Raw genomic sequence first — 15,463 nt, forward strand, 5'->3', positions numbered from 1 at the left:
ACCAAACTGTCTCTCTATCCCTGTATGGTATCTTTGAAATATTGTATGCATCCAGAGTAATAACTTGATTTGAATAACTTCCTACAAATTAACCTTTAGGAGAAATGAAAATTGAACTAACAATTGAAAGAGATTTTAATACACATACTCAGTTGGTCAATATTTTATTATTAAGTCACTGGTCCCCAGGCTTTTTAGTGAAAACAAAAGTGCCTGGCATCTTGTTTTTACTGACGAGCAGTATTTATTCTCTTACCTGAACAGAATCCCTTTTAAAAGCTTTTGTGTTGCTTCATTTCTAATTCCCAGCACTACAGGTTTTGCAAATTATCTTCAAAGATTTTTAAATAAATAGGCTCTATATTTTAAACAAATGTGATGAAACATCTTGACTGTGAGCATTTCCACTTGAATGCAGCTCTGGTTGTGGTAATATATCAATAATGAAAACCCGTGCCATAGTACATGTAAATGTGATTTGGAAACATTAGAAATTGTTGATATTTAAATGATGTATGTTTACATTAGTAAACACTCTACATTTCAAATGTCTTCTGGAAAAAGAAAGGTCTTGTTCCAGCTCAGCTTTTACAGATCTTTTCAAGACACAAAGAACTAGATTGGCAAATCCAGTAACTGTTATAGGGTTAATAGCCAAGGTAGAAACAAGATCCAAAGCTTTACTCAAATTGTGCATGGATATGTCTATATAAAGGGAAATTTGCTTAAGAAATCTCACCTCCCCTTCTCTGCTTAATATGTTGTATATTTTCAAGGAATAATCAGGAAATTATATATATGTAAGAATTTAAACATTCAAGCATAGTTTGAAGTTGAAAACATCACTTTTTAGTGAGCTGCTTTCTATTTAGAAATAATAGGTTACAACATTAATGAGAATAGGATCTAAATACTGAAACACATTTCATATTTTAATCTGGTTCAGTCATCATGGATGAAAAAATGTGAAGCTATGCTTAGCCTCATATTCTCTTTTCCTTTTATACCCTGATTTCCCTATTTTGTGTTGGACACATCATTCCCATCCTCCAAATTGTTACCTTCATGGTGCAGAATAGAAAAGGGATTATCTGATGTCCTACTTCCCATCTCTTTTCAGCAACTCTTCTGTACATAAAAGGATTAAATCTGACACAGTCAAAGGCCACTTCCTTTTGGACTGTTCATGCTAATTAACCACAGCATTCTCCCAGTGGCTTTTTAAAGTTTGGTGCCTTTCAATAGAGATATATTAATATATATGAAATGTAAATTATTGATATTATGTGCTCTGCCCTTTTTATTTTGTCTGCTGTTCACCTTTCTGTCTCTTTCTCTGCTTTAACCATTTTTGCCCCTTTTGCCAGTTAACTGTTGATAAACTGCCGATACCTAATAAACAAACAGCAACCTAAATTTTGGCTAGCTGAATTGTGTGCTCCGTCTGATCTGAATAAATGGAAATGAATGGGGATGAGCTGGATGCAAACCTAAGTGGAAAATATCAATTTATTTATTGCTTTTATATTCTACTTCTATAGAAAAACTCAAGGCTTCGAATAATAAAACTAATAGAAAAACCAGAATTATAATTAGACATAGTTAAACATAATTGAATTGGAACTAAAATACATTTTTAAAGAGACAACCAACTATTAGAATCATTGCAGCAGATACACAAGTTTAAATACCAATTGCTCACCTAAATAAAAGTGCCAGTAGGAGAAAAAAGAAAAAAGAAGCTTGATGGTCCTTGACAAAAGTTTCTAATTATGAATGCAGCTACTGAAAACTCATGGTGGTAGCATTAAGTAAAGGCACACTAAAAAGAAGCCCAGGAAGACTTATAAGAGAGAAAGAAAGAAAAGAAAGAAAAGCAAATAGTAACCAGTGATGTCGCTCTAGCAAGAGATCACATGCTTCATATAACAGATCTTAATTCCCAAGTTGGTCTTGTTTGGCCTAGGAAACAAACAAAGCAGATGAATGATGTCAGTTTGCAATATATTTCCAATGATATTTTCATGGCTAACAGAGTCTTCAAACAACTAAACCAACAGCTCTATAAATGTACATCACCCAAATGAGTCCATAAGAATTAGTATTGATAAAAGGAGGTAGAATAACTCAGTTATAACAGCAAAGGTGTGGCCAAAGGCTGAATGTGGGATATGTTCACAAATTGCTCGTGTTCAAATTCCAAGTCAAGGTAAAGCAGAAGAAAGTCAGCCAGTGTCCATGGTATGATTTTGAACATATGTCCCTGCCATTTTCAAGGGGGACATCAAAAATTGTTTTGAAGTCCTGAACCTCCTTGATAAGGGAATCAGAGGAACTGTGCAATGAACTTAAGGAAGTTCTTAAGATGAATATGAAAAGAGGCTGCTAAAGACGTAGGAATAGAAAAACCAAATTGGACATAAGAACAAATAGTAGAAATTGTCATGAAGAGAAACCAAAGCCAAAAACACTCAAAGATCACAGGAAAGAACTTAAAAAGAATTTCAGACTTGTTAGAACAGACAAGAAACAATATTGCCATGATATCTCAACAGCTATCAAAGATGAAAAAGCATTGAGGGGGGAGGGGAATGAGGAAAGTTTTCCAAATGATCTCTGAAGTAAAAAGGTGGTCAACCACAAATATGTATGCTAGAGGACATTAATGGATAGATATTAAATCATTCAGAGAGGATAAACAAAGGTAGGAGTATATGGCTTTAAAGGTAGGAGTTCATTAGAGAAGTTAATATCTGACATACTTTAGAAGACATTCCGTATTTTTAAGCACTAGAAAATGAAGCACTCCTGACATTAACAAACTGAAAGGCTACAAGAAATTGATGGAATTTTTACAGAAATATATATCAGTAAAGATTCTGATCAAGCTATGCTTCTAAATTTGGAGAACGATGCAGTGGCCAAAAGATTGGAAGGGTCCAATCTAAATAGCAATACAAAAAAGAGATTTAACAGTATGTGAAGACTATTCTTAACTTTATATGCTAGCAAAATAATGTTTAGATATAGAGGTGTCACATATTTGCATATTATTGAGACAATATTATTTATAATTGTCAGATAACTGAGAGAGCTAGCTAATACCCTGATGACACAGATAAACCTCCAGCTGGTCTGAACAACTCTCTAAAAGAATTCAAATGACTAGCTGTCTGCAAGGAGTATACATCCTTCCATTCCCCACCATTCAATCAGAGCTGAAGAAGTTTCTTGGATGAGAAGCAAAACATCTTCAAAGAAAAAACAGAAAGTCCAGTTGCCTCTTGACTTTCATGGGACAATCATGACCTGGATGACTGAGAATCTCCATAGACAAATAGCAGTAGACTTATATACCGCTTCATAGGGCTTTCAGCCCTCTCTAAGCGGTTTACAGAGAGTCAGCATATTGCCCCCAACAATCTGGGTCCTCATTTTACCCACCTCAGAAGGATGGAAGGCTGAGTCAACCCTGAGCCGGTGAGATTTGAACCGCTGAACTGCTGATCTAGCAGTAGCCTGCAGTGCTGCATTTAACCACTGCGCCACCTTGGCTCTTACTAAATAATACTAAAAAGTAGTCACAGATTAAGTCACAGATTAAGAAGGCCTTCTTTCAATTATGACAACCAGAGGTGGGTTCCTACCAGTTCGCACCTATTCAATAGAACCAGTTTGTCAAATCTACCGAACCGGTTAGAAGAGGTTCCACCAGTGGACCCGGAAAGCAGGCCACACCTACAGAAGAGGTTCCAAAAATTTTTGAAACCCACCACTGATGACAACCACGTGAATTTGTGGAAATGTCCTCAAGAAAAAGGAAATCCCAAAGCATCCCATTGTCTTTGCAAGAGACCTACACAGGACACAAAATCATACCAAAACACCTGTATAGTTTGTCCTTATTTATTAAAAGTTTATTGAATGAAGCCGCATTGAAAGAAAATGAACACGATATCACAACTGGAGGAATAAACCTGTAGTATGCTGCTGACACTACTCTGACAACTGAAAATGAACAGGATCTACAAATTCTAGTAATGAAAATCAAGGAACACCATGAATATAGCAAAAGAGCAAAATACAGTAACCAGCCTTAGAACTGATAAAATATTCAAGAGGTAGGCAAGATTCTGCCTATTAGGAATCAAGCAACAAGAAGAGGCACCAGAAGTCAAATCATATACCACAGAATAACCCAGTCTCTATTTTAATATTTTACATTTTAATGTATATTTCTACAAAACTATATAAAACAAATATCTACTGTACTTTATTAACAAAGTAAACAACAGAGGGCAGCATTTCACTGTTAAACTTATTTTCATCTCCAAGAATTTACAATATTATACTTTTTTTCCCCATTGTATACATTTTTATACATTTCTTTCCTTTGAGAATGCACTTGCATTGTAATTCCCCCCCCCCTTTTTTCTGTTATTTTTAAATTAATTTTTAAAAAAACTCCCAGTATTTGAACCTGCTGTGAAATTGTTGGTTTAGGCCCTGGGAGATATTGCAGGTTGGGTTGCAAATCACTGCAATAAAGCCAAGTATTGCAATAAAGCAAGTTGCACACACATTTTTGGGGAGGGGGAATTGGCATGGATAGTCTTGCTCAATGCAGGGTTGCCACAAACCTTCCATTTGCGTAATAAAATGAGATACACCTCTACATAATCCTAGTTCTAATGAATAATGACAGTTATCTGGATAAATTAGAAAGTACTTAAACATTAAAAACAATTTAAAAGCAGAATGTGAGCATAAATTTAAATTCTAAACACATTAAAAAAAGACGCTAATCCAGTACAATTTAAAATCAAAACTAAAAGAATTAGCTATTAGGCTTGGAGTCAAGCCTAAAATATGCCAGACATAAAGAAGGTACTTTACAAGCCTTTTACAACTGAGAGGATCCTCTAAACTAAGCTCTGGTCTCAGTCAAATACTTCATTCCAAGTCGAAGTGATACAAGAAAAATAATCTTTTGGGAAGATGGGCAGCAAACAAATTTAATAAAGCAATAAAAATAAAAGGCAGTGGCTGTGAAGTGGGGGACAGATCTGAATCCAAACTGACAAATCACTTTTTTTTGCTCCACAAACACAAAAAGGAAATTGATGACAGGATCTACAGAAACAAACACTTGTTGAAGCAAAACAACACCCTACAGTTAAATCAAAACAGAAAGAAGCCTGATGAAACACACACCATGCAAAAGTAAATAAAACAGCTACTATGCCCACTTCAACCCTTCCCCAGATAAAACATACACATGCACAGAAAACAAGCTCCAAATACAAGCTCACCAGTTTATTATTTTCTTGTTTTCTAGACATCTGGGGGTATGGAGCACCTATTGAGACCAGAGGCATTTTTAGCCATGAGGATTTTTTTTTTTTAAAGGAGCTGCAGGAACAGATTACAACATTAAGAATTTGAAATCTGCACCTATCAGATGCTCATCGCTCTGCCAACTCCATCATATAATAAACTATCATATGAAAGCATAAATTAATCCTCCCTGTATCTATTTTATAACTGCCTTTTAAGTTCCCAAGCTTTATCAAGAAAAAATAATAATTTCAAAATACAAGAAAGTCAATTATCAGCATTCTACCACAAAGATTTAAAATCATGTTAAATATGAAATAAAATCTAGGTTGTAGTCACCTAGTTGATGCTAGTTGGTTATCTGCAGTTTCTCTAATTCAACATACATTTTTATATTTTAATGGCCCAACAAGTTTTGTTTTCTTATTTCCCTGGGCAAATGTTTTACTAGAAAAAGTCTGCAGCCTATACCATAATTTAATTTCATGTAATCATGTTATAAATGTTATAATCATATTTCCCCCTCATTATTAAAACTTATTTCCAGTGTAAAATAAGTATCACCTTATTATTTACTAACATAATACTTAAAAGTGTTAATTCATATATTTTGCTTGTGACAAACAGAAGAAGCTGAGGAAGGGTTTTTCTTCTGTAATCTTCCACTTTGTGCTTCTCTTAATACAAGAAGGCATTCTATTTCCTGTGACTGGAAGAAAGAACGAAATTCCCAGGCTTAAATAGCTAAATCTGAAACCCCCCTCTTGCGTTTGCAGTCAACCATATCAACATCTGGAGTTGGTTGACTTTTCCCTCCAAGGATTTGTTACATTGCCCTGGATTTTCTCCATGAATTCTCTGCATTCTGTATGCATCAGATACATGTCATACACACACCCAGTGTTCCATATTCCAAAGCCTTCCATCCACTCAAACCTTCCAAGCATTTTTTAAAATAAAACTGAAGCTTATTTAATATTTAAGCATCTAAGGCCAAAATGTGCTTTCTGTTTCATATTTAATCCCCTGTTGATCAGTGTTTGCTTAACCGTAAGTGAGAGCTGGCCACTGCTTTAAATATTTGCTTTAAATTGACAGTGGTTTAAGAAACCCCTAACAATTCACGAAGTAATTCTATCTAATATTGCAACGCTTTTTATGTCGAAAGAAAATTATCCACTATCTCTGGATTCCATACAGCTACATTCAACTGGGCAAATTAAAAATGAACTTGGCCTATCTATTCTATTACAATTAGATTAGTACTGAGAATTAGATACAGTGAAGTTAACATTAAAAGAGGTCTCCTTCAATTATCCTAAAGGAGAATAGCCACAGGTTTAAGATGACCCCCTTTCCTTTCTTCTGTTACTCATGTTATGAGCCAAGGTGGCGCAGTGGTTAAATGCAGCACTGCAGGCTACTGCTAGATCAGCAGTTCAGCGGTTCAAATCTCACCGGCTCAAGGTTGACTCAGCCTTCCATCCTTCCGAGGTGGGTAAAATGAGGACCCAGATTGTTGGGGGCAATATGCTGACTCTCTGTAAACCGCTTAGAGAGGGCTGAAAGCCCTATGAAGCGGTATATAAGTCTACTGCTATTGCTATTGCTATGTCTGAGTTAGTTAGGACACTCATATTTAAATCCTAGTATTTGCCTATTTCCAGAGTATATGCAAGGGTTTCATTTTCTTCTCCCTAGAGTTATTGAAATACGTGAAGTGTATCTCAAATGGTGTAACAATTGGAAAGAGAAGAGGGTACCAAATAAAACAGCCCCTAGGTATGTGTGCAGATATTTCACAATTTATACTCTTCTCACAAGTCAGCTCAATCACATTCCCGGTTTATACAAACGTGCACACACACAAAGCCATTTAATTTATATTCAGTCAGAGCCTATATTATTCTGGTAAATTACAGAAAAAACCTGCACCACCATTTACAAGCTATAACCTACTATATTAGATTCTAACAAGCAATCTAAATGTACCTAGTCTGGGATTGGTCCCATAAACCATAACTAGAGAAAGTGGATACTTATTGCATACTTTCATATTCTTCCCCCTTATGTGTAAATTCCCTCCTTGGTTTTTAAATTGCTCTCATCATAGTTTGCTTTAATATTAGTAAAATAATCTATGATCAACTCTAGAATGAATGAAAGATGTCTGTGTAAATCGTGGGGTAAATTAAATGCTAGGATGAACAAATAAATTGCAAGAAAGTTCAATAGTAAACCTTTTTATAAACTAAAAAAAATATGTTAACACTCAAAAAATTGGAAGATTATCAGCATTGTGTTTCTTTTCTGACACTTCTCAGTGAATGTAGACATAAAATACATAGGCCAATTCTAAATCAATCATCCCAACACACTGTGTAGTCTAAGATGCTCTTGGCTTTCTCTGAAATCAGCACTATGTAAAATCCCTGATTTAAAAACAGGGGAAAGTTCACTATTTCTACACATGCATATGTATTCACTAAGCATTCGTTTTAATGGAATTTATTTCTACTTATACATGAAAGCATTAGTATTAGCACTTTGATGTTTTAATCAAAGGATAATGTCAGATTCCCATCAAATTTAAAATAGCAGTAAAGTTTAAAGTAATCATTGAAGGTATTTTGTATTCTCTTACTTGGCATGCAAGCCCATTCAATTCAACTGAATTTCCTTCTGAATTGCTAAGATTTCCCTCCCTGTGAATTAATAATCAGATGTCTTCTAAATTCCTGAATTCTTGGCAAAAATTCTTCAGTGTAAAATCACTACCACACACATAAAATAGTAATCAGTTTATTTGAAAAATGATTTTTTGTACTGTGATAATAATCCCATTATTTTTTCCATTTGATAAAAATTAAGGGATTTTTTCCCCTCCAATGTAAAGGATTCCTTTATTTCTATTTCTCCAACTGAGATATTTATTGAAGGGAGGGAAAGATAATGAAGAAGCTGAAGAAAAGCAGAGCTAACCCCCCCCCCACACACACACAGACACACATGACTTTCACTGTCTGTTGAAAAAGGCAGACTAAAGTTGTGTTTTAGTACGTTAATCTTTGACGGACAACTCTTTGTGGCCAGCCATTCTTTAATTGCTCACTGGGGAAGAGAACATGTATCTTCCAAATTTAAAACTGAAATCTCTGCCCTTTGGTCATCTCTAATGGTTACAAAAAGTTTGGGACTGCAGATTAGCAGAATTCGCTTAAATCAACCATTGTATGCTTCTATATATTTGCAATATACTTTCAGAACAAAAGCTAAGACATTATATAGAGACACTATTTTACAAATTTATCTTTGTCTCTCTAACATACACTGCATCTATCTGTATTCTCTCTCTCTCTCTCTCTCACACACACACACACACTTAGACAAAAAGAGTGATTTAAAGTATACTGCTATTTTAAATCATTTTACTAAAAATTTGTAGCTTGAAAAAGTAAAGTATTAATTATTTCACAATATTCTTCTTTGACTAATGCAGGCAAAATACTGTATATTTTAAAACAGATTTTATATTAGTTTGATCCACAAAGCACTCTTAAAATATACTTTGTGGCACTACTTTCTGTAATAAACTAATCTTCCTCATTTAAATTACAATAGTTGACAAGCACTTATATTTGGGGTAGGCAATTTTTGGAATTCATAAGCATGTTTGCAATACTAAGGAAATATCAAAATACAATTATTTTACTTATATCACTACTGAGATAATTTTAAATTAATTTGTCACCCTTAGTATACATCTGGAAGCAAATTTCATGCCTCACTTAATCTAATTTACACTGACCCTGCATTAGAAAACTCTAATGTCTTTCAGAAAAGATCACAAGGCAGCTCGTTTCATTCAACCATCGCTGGCATGCAAGTTATGAATTAGGGTTAATACAGTAAATTGGAAGGACTAGAATTGATCTTTCACTGAAGGGAAAAAAATGCTTACACTCCTATTCCTGGGCGCCATGGTGGCTCAGTAATTAGAATGCAGTATTGCAGGCTTGAGATGTGTTAGAAAATATACTAACACATCTCAAAAGATTTAAAAGATTTGCATGGTACATGAAACATTAAATATGTGATTTGATATTGAAAAACAAATGCACTATGGTGGGTATCTATCAGCTAAGTTTCAATTTTGGTTTCCTACACTGAGTACTTAAGGTACTTAATGATAATAAAACATGGCATTGTAATATAAAAATACTCCCCTTATTGTTTTGATCTGGAGGAATAACTCAAGTTAATGCATATTATTAATATCTTGAAGTAAGAAACAGAAGTGGTTCAACTCACACCCACTTGGTATATAGTTTACATGATTTGTTCCTCATCTCAAATATATATCTCAAATTTGGCTCAATTTGCAAATTTATTCTTATTAACTATGATATGGCCTGCAGGGAACAATTTTCTACTACATTACTGTGAAAATGGTACCCTTATATAATAGAAGGAAACTAGCAGGCACACCTAGCTGGGGAAAGGTCCTCAGCTGAAGAAAAATAGGATTCCTTCAATAATCTGTTACCTGCTGTGGGACTACAATTACCAGAATTCTAGTAGCAGTAGGTGTCATCCCTTAGTGTATGTGTGAGAGTGTGTGAGAGTGTGTAAGTGCTACAGAATGTACGTTTCTCCATTTATTTCCTGATTTGCTAGTTATGTCAGGAAACTACAGTACAGTATTTTTCAGCGTATAAGACGCATCTTCCCCCCCCCAAAAAGAGGGTGAAAATTTGGGTCCATCTTATACACCAAATGTACACCCTTTGGCCTTTGCTCCCAGCAATTTACCTCTTTGCAGCAAAGGGGGCTTGCGGAGGCTTCAATAAACTATAGCAATCTCTACAGCCTCTAACAGCTGATGATCTGGAGAAACTGAAAGTGAAGCTAGCTGTTTGCTCCACATGGCAAATTGCTGAGAGGCAGATTATTTTTTCTTGTGCTAATCGGACTGTTTGCTGCAAGGAAGTAAGTCAACAACTATAAATGCCTATAGAATGTTCAAATTATTAGACTTATTTTTTAAAGACTGCTTTATTATTGTTTTAGAAAACGTAACAAAATGAAGAAGCTTTTTAAAATAAATGCTTGATCTGAAGAGGCCCAATGCTATTGTTTTAAAAAGTGCTATTCTTTTAAATAGCAGAAAATAACTATACTTCCAGAAAGCACATTTTAGCAGCATTTGTACAAGTATAGCCTGAAATATAACACTACAAACAGTGCATATTGTCTGTACTGTTTGTTGCAAGGAGGCAAATTGCTGGGAGGCAGAGGCAGATATTTTTCCCTTGTTTCTTCCCCCAAAATCTAGGTCCATCTTATACCCCTGAGCGTGTTATACTCTGAAAAATATGGTAATTTCGGCTTTCTTGGATGTGGCATGCTTCTCTCTGTTTCTCCTGCATTCTGCTATGGTTGAACACTGCAGAATAAAACACTTCTTGAAATTTCCCACATCTCCCTTGCCATTCTCTGACCTCCCATCTCATCTTTCTCATAATGAATTGGAGTTCTATTCTCTGAACACCTGGTCTTTTCCTCCACTGATTTGAATAGTGTGATAAATTCTCATAAACTACTGCTACTTATTTGCTTGCTATGCACATTAGTACTCGTCACAAGTTGTCTTATTATTTTTTTAACTTTATGCCATTAGTCTCAAAGGTCAGTTAATAAATTGTATCAAATGAGTATTAATTATAGGGTTATTTTGGGGCTTAGAAGCTATAGTTTTAAGGTCCCAAAGAAAGAAGCAATTTGGGAAATCCTAGTTCATAATAACTGGAATAATAGCATTGCCTATAGGGTTACAATTACTGAATATCACTTTGAATGTTCTTTCTATCTACTATATTGGGCTGCATTCTTGGAAATTTGTATGTCTATTACGGTAGTATATAAGAATCTGACTGTGTTTCCAGAGATTTATTTCAAGCTAGTGTTGAAGAACTGGAATTAACCTACCACAAAAACTAATTTTCATGGTAATGTCATCTTGCCCAGTGTGACTTAGGAATTCATTATATCTTTTACAACAATAAAACTGTCAAGAGATTATTTCAGAAACATGTTTTTTTCTCCCCAAAAGTGACCAGGCAACAAAACTGAAAAACTCAATAAACTGTTGAAGATAAAGTTGGGAGACAAGCCATAAAACACCATTAAAAACAGCCAAGAGCAATTAAGTCAGAGTCCAAAACAGATTCTGGAAATTGTCCAGGGATCAAACATCAAAGAGCTAAGAGGAGTCTGGCAACAAGATCAGAGGCCAATTCACAGGTATTGTCTCAGCACAGACTGCTTGATGTTGATGGTTTTTAAAGCCAAAACTTCTGGTATCTAGACCTTGGTTGCTGCCAATCAAAATTCTCTAAAGATAATTCTTCCTTGTAAATTGAATCTAACTTTCAAGTAAGCTTTTATTTGACTTTTTCCCAGGACCATTTCTAAATGGCCTAACTGGTCTAACTGACCATTAGTGGGCAATTTTGATGTTGATCCTGAACATATACTTACCTCTATATCCTGGGATTGGGGAATAGTTGAAATTAATCTGGATCAAGTGAAGAACCTTTGTTCACAGAATGACTGAGTTTAAGAATTGCATTGTGGAAACAATCAAGAGTCTTAAAGGGCCTGAGGGAGTTATGAAATGGGAGTTATGAAATGGGAAGGGAGACCACTACGGATCAAATGGAGAACTCCCAAAGGCAAAAATCTATATGTAACTATTAGACTGCAACTAAACTGACATTACCAAGTTATTCTTTTTTTCTTGCAACAGCATATGCAGCCAAGTTGTTTGAAGTTGTGAATGATTCTTGTATCCTGTGAGGAACTCCTGTCAAAATTCATGTATTCGGATCTTTTTTATGCTACTTGTTTAGGTTTCCTTATAGGCACAGAGAGAATTCTGGCATAATGAACACTTTACATTCTATGGATATTTTCATATTTTAGCTACTTAATTGTAATTGTGGTAGGCTGTAAAAAGCAACAAACACTGCATCTACTAAACAATGCAAACACTACTGAGATCATCACCATACATTTGCTTTTGATTTAAGTGTTCTGAATTTCTTCATAAAAGTTTGCTTTTTTAAACAATCATTCATTTATTATTTAGTTTTTGAATATTACTATTTTTCTTTATCAGTTATGATGAACTGTGGAGATTATCAATGTTTTTACTATGTAAATACAGAAATGCAGTAAGTAAGAAATGTAGTTCATGCCTTCCTGTGTTTTCACTAACATGCCAGAATTAGGACTCTTCTGAATTTAGGAATTATTATCTGATTTGAGTATCTTGCCAGCTTGAAAAAAAGGTGTAACTACCTTGAAACACATCTGTGAAGTGAATCTGAACTCAATAAAGTCACAAATAGCACAGATCCTAGTCTAAAAATATAGTTTTCAACTAGATAGCGCAAAATGAGAGTATGGTCTAAAATCAATCATCCAGGCAAATACCAGTTCTCTTTTTTGATTATGTGTCATCAAGGTACTGTCAGCACTTAATGAGCACATAGGCAGACCTTCTCTACATGATTTGTCTCCTGCTCACCCTTCAAAGCTTTCAACAGTGGGAAATATTAAAGCTAATCTCCATTCCTTTAGAATCAATGCCTTCTATTTATAATTTAATTTAATGTCAATAGGAAGGCTACAGCAGGGGCTCACTTGTCCAGATTATTCCAAATAGCTGACAATAGTTTTTTTGAGGAGTTAACTATATTCTATATGGGCAATCGGAACAATGGCATGCATCACAGTAAATGCAATATTTTTAAATGTTTTAGAAAGCTTTGTTCCTTTCATCCTCATTGCAACAGGCATGTATGCAGTCAAGGCTCCTGTATCTTAAAGATCTCTTGATCTATGTGTTATGGAGGTTATTCATGTTCCAGCATGTGTGTAACTTACATGGGCTATAAAAAGAACTGGATAGCCCCAGGTATGCAAATGCTTCTGTTAACTGCAATAGAATTCACTATACTATTTACATACCTCTGTAAACATCCACTGCACGTCAATATTACAACTGTATATCTGAATTATATTGATATTTCAGAATATCAATTTTAGCACATAATATTTTGGGAGAACAAAAAGGACTGTATCTTCACATATTCTACCATTTCTGTATAAAAAGATCAGAACTTCCAACATACTTTGATCTTTTCCAGAATTCCAAGGAATCTTTCCTGTAGCCATAAACATCTCCTTACCTTCTAATGTAAGAACTGCCTGCTGTTCTTTCAGCACTTCTGGTTCATGGCTGAGCTCCATGTGCTCTTTGGTAATTTCACTAATGCTGGATATCTGTCCATTTTTATGTAAAATCTACATAGAGAAATAAAACACAAGAAGGAAAAAGGGAAGGAAAAATAATTGTCAGTATATAACAATCTTTTAATTACCCTTTTTTAGAAGAAAGAGAATGTATTTTATAATGTGTCTTTTTCAGTTTAGAAATCATAAAATGTACCTCTGCGCCAGGTGGCTTGATTACAATTTCACAATTTTGAAAAACGTTTGTACATGTGGTAACACTTTCTAAAAAAATGATCCAGCTGAAGTATGTTCTAAACTGATCCATACCTCAAATTATTCATACACACTATATAAATACTAATCCTACACACACACACACACACACATTTTTAATAGAAGTTTTAAAAGAGAACATAAAAACTAACAAACTAATTTGCTGGTATCAGCTTTATCAAAATGTATTCTTTCTAGCCACGAACACTGTGTTAACAAATACAAACATAAAGACAGCCCAATCATCAGCAGAAAGAATTAACAGATGATATCTTTCTCTGAAACAGAGGGCAGTAAATTAAAACAGTCATATGCGGTATCTCTTATTTTATGTATTTGCATCCTCCCTTTTTACAAATAACTCAAGGTGGAAACCTATCCAACACACCTTCCCTCTTCCTATTTTCCTCACAACAAGCACCCTGTAAGATGAGTTGGGCTGAGTTACTAGCCCAAAGTCGCCCAGCTGGCTTTCACATCGAAGGTGAGATTAGAACTCACCATCTCCTGCTTTCTAGCCTGGTGCCTCTGGCAGACGTTCATTTTAGTTAATGTTACAGAAGTTCTTGCCAGACTGAAAAGGGATGAGTTGGTTTGAAATTTGCCTCATAAACATGCAGGCCTGCTTCCTTCATTTGTTCAGGTGACACCTCAATCCTAACTCACACTCTCTCCTAAGCAATGCCCTTTTCCTGGTGCTGACAATAATGCCAACTGTTTTTGTCTCAGACAGTTCTCCCTGTCCTTCGTTTAAAAAGTTTTTATTTTCCACTTTTTCATTTTCATACACTCACATATATACTGTGCATAGCCGGCGCCATACAACATTAAACAATAATCGCAGCAATTCCTCTTGTCAACAATACCCCCCAAAATGCAAACCCAATATACCTCTTCCACTCTCCATACACCACTTTCTTCCACCCCCCTCCAACTTTCTATCTTCCCTCCATCATCCCCCTCTACCCTACTTCCCCTCCCCCTCTACCACTCCTCTCTCCCGATCAGGGGTGGGTTTCAAAAATTGTTCGAACCACCTCTGTGGGCGTGGCCTCCTTTGTGGGAGTGGCTTGCCGCCCATGTGACCGGATGGGAGTGGCTTGCCGCCCATGTGACCGGATGGGAGTGGCTTGCCACCCATGTGACCAGATGGGAGTGGTTTGCCGCCCATGTGACCGGATGGGAGTGGCCTGCCACCCATGTGACCTGGTGGGAGTGGCCAAGTCGATGTTATTACTAGATATTACTAATTACTAGATATTATTAATATTACTAGATCATTATTAATGCATAGATAACTGTGGGACATTACACACCCACCCACACCCACAAACTATGACAGTGCTAGGAAAACACCAAAAAAATAACCCCCCCCAAAAGAAAGACTGCCAATGAAACCAGTTTTTTTTTCCTAAGCCTAAGAACAGGAAAGACAAAGTCACTGGAATAAAAACCATCAAGGCAATGTGGAAAATTATAAAGGACAGGCACTCACAGAACCATCAACCACCTCAGAATTACCTAAACAAGTAAGGTGACCAGATTTTCAGAT

General features: G+C 35.5%; 1 protein-coding gene across 2 annotated transcripts in view; it reads right to left on the reverse strand.

Annotated features, from left to right (window-relative positions):
• The window catches only part of AKAP12 (A-kinase anchoring protein 12), a 69,318-nt gene that overhangs the window by 16,642 nt on the left and 37,213 nt on the right, over positions 1 to 15,463 (reverse strand). For both annotated transcript variants that reach the window (XM_087718292.1, XM_087718293.1), the window contains exon 2: positions 13,593 to 13,707. In XM_087718292.1, coding sequence (XP_087574418.1) covers positions 13,593 to 13,707 — 115 coding nt within the window. The remainder of the gene's footprint in view (positions 1 to 13,592; positions 13,708 to 15,463) is intronic.

The sequence above is a fragment of the Thamnophis sirtalis genome, unplaced genomic scaffold, assembly GCF_051295495.1.
Source record: "Thamnophis sirtalis isolate CommonGarterSnake01/CBP01778 unplaced genomic scaffold, rThaSir2_p1.2 scaffold_6, whole genome shotgun sequence".
Lineage (NCBI taxonomy): Eukaryota > Metazoa > Chordata > Lepidosauria > Squamata > Natricidae > Thamnophis > Thamnophis sirtalis.